The sequence below is a fragment of the Cyanistes caeruleus genome, chromosome 6 (assembly GCF_971803275.1).
Source record: "Cyanistes caeruleus chromosome 6, bCyaCae1.hap1.1, whole genome shotgun sequence".
Classification (NCBI taxonomy): domain Eukaryota; kingdom Metazoa; phylum Chordata; class Aves; order Passeriformes; family Paridae; genus Cyanistes; species Cyanistes caeruleus.
Genome location: NC_141706.1, coordinates 5,699,712 through 5,705,757, shown reverse-complemented (window position 1 = coordinate 5,705,757; position 6,046 = coordinate 5,699,712). Strand labels below are relative to the sequence as shown.

At 67.3% G+C, this 6,046-nt stretch overlaps 1 protein-coding gene across 2 annotated transcripts in view; it reads left to right on the top strand.

Annotated features, from left to right (window-relative positions):
- The window catches only part of PLEKHG3 (pleckstrin homology and RhoGEF domain containing G3), a 49,254-nt gene that overhangs the window by 41,076 nt on the left and 2,132 nt on the right, over positions 1 to 6,046 (top strand). Inside the window, exons 3-16 of one of the 2 annotated variants that reach the window (XM_086894654.1) lie at positions 2,626 to 2,939; positions 3,028 to 3,128; positions 3,227 to 3,296; positions 3,376 to 3,422; positions 3,510 to 3,660; positions 3,854 to 3,988; positions 4,099 to 4,281; positions 4,493 to 4,585; positions 4,669 to 4,755; positions 4,867 to 4,900; positions 4,988 to 5,095; positions 5,239 to 5,313; positions 5,404 to 5,442; positions 5,559 to 5,839. In XM_086894654.1, coding sequence (XP_086750780.1) covers positions 2,626 to 2,939; positions 3,028 to 3,128; positions 3,227 to 3,296; positions 3,376 to 3,422; positions 3,510 to 3,660; positions 3,854 to 3,988; positions 4,099 to 4,281; positions 4,493 to 4,585; positions 4,669 to 4,755; positions 4,867 to 4,900; positions 4,988 to 5,095; positions 5,239 to 5,313; positions 5,404 to 5,442; positions 5,559 to 5,839 — 1,718 coding nt within the window. Of the gene's footprint in view, positions 1 to 12; positions 47 to 2,625; positions 2,940 to 3,027; positions 3,129 to 3,226; positions 3,297 to 3,375; positions 3,423 to 3,509; positions 3,661 to 3,853; positions 3,989 to 4,098; positions 4,282 to 4,492; positions 4,586 to 4,668; positions 4,756 to 4,866; positions 4,901 to 4,987; positions 5,096 to 5,238; positions 5,443 to 5,558; positions 5,840 to 6,046 lie in introns of those variants that run through there. The other variant, XM_086894655.1, reaches the window with a different exon arrangement.

Here is a 6,046-nt window from a genome sequence, read left to right as displayed (position 1 = left end):
CGGGGCGGGACGGGACGGGTCGAGGCGGCGGCGGTAGCGGAGCGCGGTGAGTCCGGCCCGGGCGGGAACGGGGCACGGCCGTGGGGTCCGCGGGAGGGGAGCCGGGGGTCCCCGCCGGGCGGCAGGGGGCGGTCCCGAGGGTCCCCGGCGGCGGGGGTCTCCCGGTGGGGCAGGATCCGGGGGTCCCGGTGCTGCAGGAACCGTTGCGTCCCGGTGAAGCTGGAGCCGAGGGTCCCGGCGGAGCGGGACTCGTTGCATCCCAGTAGAGTGGGATCCCTGGGTGCCGATGGGGCGGGGGCCGTTGCATTCCCGCCCGGCAGGATCTGTGGGTCCCGGTGGAGCCGGACCCGTGGGTCCTGGTGGGGCAGGAACCGTTGGATCCCGGTGGAGCAGGATCCACGGGCCCTGGTTAGGCAGGATTCGTGAGTCCAGGGATGTTCGGGGCGAGGCAGGAGCTGGGGGTCCCCACGAAGCGGGAGTTTGGGATACTGGGATCCCCGAGAGGCAGGGGACAACAAGACCTTGGGGTGCTGGGAGACCCCCGGGACAGGCACCCAGAGAAATCGGGGGTGGTCCTCAGGCCGAGCCAGGGGTGCGGGGCAGGCTGGGGTGACCCTGCACAGGGGTCCCAGTGGGAGATGGGGGTGTCCCGCGTCTCTCCTTCGGGATTAGGCGGCACGACGCCATGGGCTCCGGGCACTAAGAGGCTTTGTCAGCCCCGCGGGTCGGTGCCGCCTTGTCCCGGGAATGCCGTGACACGGGGACCCCCGTGGTGCCGTACCCCCGAGTCCCCGCGGGCGGGAGCGCCATCGCCCAGCCCGTGTCCGCCGGGCAGCGGCGGTGCCAGCCGGGGCCGGGAGCGACGGCCGCGGCAGCTGCGCTGGAGCCGGCGGCGACCTCCCCGCTCCCAAGGCCGCTGGGATTCTGGAAAACGCCTGGAAATGGTGAACCGCCTGCCCTTATATGGCTCCGGCGGGCTGGCGCGCCGCGGCCCCTCTCCCGGCGTGCCGTGCCGTGCCGTGCCGGGATCCTGGGAAAACGCCGTGGGCTGTGCCTCGCGCCCCAACTCCCGCGCTGGAATGTGCAGCGGGGCCGGCGATCCCACGGTGGGGGAGAAAATCCCACCTCCCTCCCGCCGGACCCCGCGGCTCGGCACAACAAACCCGGCCCCTGCCTCAGTTTCCCCCACCGAGTAGTTTTGGGGTCCCACCAGAGCCCCCTGTTCGGCACTCCAGGGAGATCGCCCGTCCTCTGTGGCGGGGCTGGGGAGGCTCGGGGGTGTGAAGGTGAGAGCTAATCCCGCCTGGAGCAGGCGGCAGCGGGAGGGCTCTGGGCGGCCGCGTGCCCACCGAGGTGATACCGGGGGGCGGTAAGAGGATCAACCCCCTCCCCCCGATCACCGGGGCGGGATGACGGTGCCCGATGGCCGATGCGAGTGGCCGCGGTCCCTGTGACGTGGGACCGGCGCCGTAATCCCGGTGCTTTGAGCGGATTAGAATGGCCGGGGGTGGCCTTCGGGGACGAGCTGCAGTAGCCACAAGTCCCCGCCCCGGGTGTTAAGGTGGGGGAGCCCCTTTGTGGTCCCCCAGTACCACCTGAGGGTTTTCTCTTGTCCCCCCGGCAGGGTGGGATAGGGGTCAGACACTGCCGGGAGGGATGCTCGGGGTCTGTTGTCTCTGGTGTCTCCGGCTGGGCGCCCCTCCCGTGGACGAGGTGACCCTGGGACCGGGTGCCTCATGCCTGTAGGGGTGAGGAATTTGGGGGCTGAGGGAGCTGCTCCCCAAATGACCCAGATCCGGGGTGCTCAGGAGGTGCCCCATAGCAGGGTCGGATGTGCCGGCACCCGGGGTCCCGGGCTGTGGCACCACTGGGGACGTGGGCCCGAACCCCGTTTAGGAGGCACCGCCGGTGGGGTTTTGGGGGGCTCCTGGCGTGCTCGGGGAAGCCCCGGGGAGGGCGGTGGCTGGATGGCGGCCACGCGGCACGGTGGGTGTGGGGAAGCGCCGGCGGGAACCGGCCTGACCGGTTGGGTGCCGGCACCGGGGGTGCCGGGGGGCTCGGGCGGCCACGCCGCCGGCGCAGCACGTGGCCCAGCTCAAGGTCACTGTCCCCAGGGCCACCCGCCGCGGTGACCGGGCTCAGTGGCCTCGACACTCCCACACGCTTTGCCACTGGCCGCTGTTTTCTGGGTGTCCCAACCGTGTTTGTGGCACTGAGCGGTTTCGGTGGCACGGGAGGATCCCGGTGGCACCGGTGGTCCGGAAGGGCGAGCCGGCGCTGAGCTCACCTGGAAGGTGTCCCGCGGGCGCGGCGGTGACGCACGGCCCCGGTGGGTGGGGGCAGAGGCGCTTGTCCCACCTGGTCCCAGCACGGTCCCTTCGTCTGGGATGAGGAGGAGGAGGAGGGGCTGAACTCCCAAATCTCAGCACTGGTGGGGCTGTGCAGAGACCCCGTTTTGCTGTACCAGGGGACTTTTGGGGTTGGGGGATGCTAACACCCCTTGGTATAGAGGATTTGGTCATCAGGAGTCTTCATCAGGATGACACCCCCCCCCCCCCCTTGGTGCTGCACACCACCCATATCTGGGGGCTCTCCGCACCCCCTAACCCAGCATTCTCCCCCCAGAGCCTCCCTGTGCCCTACTGGTGCCAGGGGATGCCGGGATGCCGGTGCCCACGTGCCCTCAGCGCCCTGCCCTGAGCCCGGAGCCCGGCTGTGCCATGGAGGATCCGCCCGGCACCAGGACCGAGGCGTGGGCCGAGGGGCTCCATAACGCCAACAACAACGCCTCCCCTGGGGGGTGGCCTGGTTCCCGTGGTGGGCACCCCCTGGCAGCTTTCGGGGGTCCCGGAGCCAAACCCAGCTACCTGGACCGCGTGGTGCAGGAGATCGTGGAGTCAGAGCGCACCTACGCCCGTGACCTGCGCAGCATCGTAGAGGTGGGTGCCGGGGGGCACATGGGGGCACACCCCTTAGACACGGTTTGGGGCCTAGGGGTTCAATGGTGCCACCATGGGTGCCCGGCAGGGTTACCTGGGCAAGATCATCGACGCAGAGGAGCCGGTGCTGCGACCGGAGCAGGTCAGCGCGCTCTTCGGGAACATCGAGGACATCTATGAGCTCAGCAGGTGGGGGAGCAGGTGCCACTGGGAGATGACAGGGATGTGACCCTGTCCTGTGGGTCTGTGGGGGGGCTATGGTCACCCTGTCCTCTCTGTGCCCCCAGCACCCTCCTGCAAAACCTGGAGAGCTGTGCCAATGACCCCGTGGCTGTGGCCGTGTGCTTCGTCACCCGGGTAAGGGCAAGCAAAGTGGGGGACACCGGGGGGGACACGTGGTCGTACCAGGCTCTCACTGTGTTCCCCTTACCCACAGAGCCAGGAATTTGCTATCTACACCCAGTACTGCAATAACTACCCCAGGTGGGTAAGGGCCACAGCTGGGTGACCAGGGAGGTGGGCAGGCAGCACACGGGTGGGCAGGGATCTGAGTCCCCTCCCTGCCCACAGCTCGGTGGCAGCACTGACCGAGTGCATGAGGAGCAAGGTCCAGGCACGGTTCCTGCGGGAATGCCAGGAGCGGCTGCGCCATGCGTTGCCCCTTGGCGCCTACCTGCTAAAGCCTGTCCAGAGGATCCTCAAGTACCACCTACTGCTCCAGGTGAGCTCCTGGCACCTGGCACGGCACCGTGTGGACACCTGCTGTGGCATGGGCACCTGGCACAGCCTGGGGTGGCACAGGGAGCATCTGGCCTAGCCTGGGGATAGCACAGGGGCATGGCTTGGGTGCCTGGAGCAGTCCAGGCACCTGGCACAGCACATTCCCATATCCTGATGCCACGTGCTGTGCCCAGGAGATCGCCAGGCACTTCGAGCACAAGGTGGGGGACGACTATGAGCTGGTGCTGGAGGCCATTGACACCATGACCTGCGTGGCCTGGTACATCAATGACATGAAGCGCAAGCACGAGCACGCCATCCGCCAGCAGGTGAGCACCGGGGGGACACCAGGGAGACACCACAGGGGCGGTGGATGGCACCAGGTGACACGAGATGGGCACTGTCACAGGGTGCTGATGCTGTCTCCGTGTCTGTGCAGGAGATCCAGTCGCTGCTGCTGGGCTGGAAGGGGCCAGACCTGACAAGCTACGGGGAGCTGGTGCTGGAGGGCACATTTCGGACACAGCGGGTGCGCCACGACCGTGCCCTCTTCCTCTTCGACAAGGCCCTGCTCATCACCAAGCGCCGTGGTGACCACTATGTCTACAAGAGCCACATCCCGGTGCGGGCTAAGGACAGGAGACTCTGAGGGTGACGGGGTGGGGAGCTCACTGGGTGCCAGGGACTCCCGTGGATTCCCAGGACAGAGGAGCAGGGTTGGTGTTGGGAACCTCAGTGGGTGCTGGGCTTGGGGGAACGGGAGTGCTGGGAATGGAGGAGCCCAGTGGGTGCTGGGGTGGGAAGTTCAGGGGTGCTGATGCCTCTCCCGGCAGTGCTCCTCGCTGATGCTGATTGAGAGCACACGGGACTCGCTGTGCTTCAGCCTGGCACACTACAAGCACGGCAAGCAGCAGTACAGCCTGCAGGTAGGAGGGCATGGGGTGGGGGGCACCCTGGGGACCCCCCAGTACCTCCTGCCCAACCCCACCGCCCTTCCTGTGCCTCCCAGGCCAAGAGCGTGGAGGAGAAGCGCGTGTGGACTCACCACATCAAGCGCCTCATCCTGGAGAACCACCACGCCACCATCCCCCAAAAGGTGAGAGTGATGGGGTGGGTACCTCAGTGACACCAGGGACCCCCTATCACAGCGAGGGGGGCAGCTGTACCCCACCTTTTCCCCATTTCTCTTCACCTTCCCTCCACCCAGGCTAAGGAAGCCATCCTGGAGATGGACCTGTTCTGTAAGTGCCACCGGTGCCCTACCATTCCCTCTCTGCCCTACTCTGTTCCCCCCCATTTTTCCCTGGTGTCACTCCCTGCCCCCACAGACCCCCCACGCCTGCCCCGCTGCAGCCCCGAGCGCCTGAAGAAGAGCTGGTCCTGCCAGCCCCTGGGTGACACTGCCACCGAGCCACTCCAGGGACGCCGGCAGTCTGGTGAGCACCACGTGTCACCAGTGTTCCTGCTGTCCTGTGTGTTCCCACCACGCTACCCCACCATCACCCCTTCACCAGGGCCAGGCTGTGGCTGGGTGACACCAGTGCCCTTAGGGATGGTGCCCCTGTGCCTGTTCCCACAGAGCCCTTCCAGCACCAGGGGCACACGGAGACGCTGCTGGAGCGGCTGCAAGGACACGGGGGGCGCAGGCAGTCGGGTGTGAACAGCGGATGGGATCAGGGGGCTCGGGATGCTGATGAGTTGGGGGACACGGGGGTGATGCCACTGTCACTTCCCCTGCCCCCAGAGCCCACCAAGCACAACCTGTGGCACCTGGGCGAGCAAGGTGAGCCAGCACAACTCCGACACCGGTGTAGCAGGGGGAGGGGTGGCTGGGGGCTGTGGGGGGAATTTTGGCTGCTCCCTCCACTAATCTCTGCTTTTCTCTATCCCGGTTGGCAGGGCTGAAGGTAAGGCCGGGTGTGGTGGGTAGGGGTGCCCAGTGCCTCCAGCCCTGGCACGGGGCGCTGAGCCCAGCGCTCACCCACACACAGAGCGCCGGCAGCGATGGGGAACTCCTGGAAGTGGGGGAGCCACCCCAGCACCCCAGAGCCTGGGCAGCAGCTGAGGGCATGGTGGCAGAGGAAGAGGAGGAGGAGGAGGAAGAGGAGGCTTTGGGCAAGGACTGTCAGGAGGAGCTGCCGGGGCCTGAGGATCTGCTGTTGGAGCCCCAGGAGGTGCAGGTACATAACACCAGCCCTTCAAACTCCAGGGAGGGTGTGCAGAGCACCCCATATCGCTTCTAGGGTACCCCACATCACTACCAGGACATCCTACACCACTCCCTGAGGGCACCCCACATTGCTCCCAGTGCCCCCTGCCAGGGCCCCATGGCTTGGCTGGGATTTATCTTGCTCGGAGCACCTGGGTGCCCCCCCAGCTCATGACTC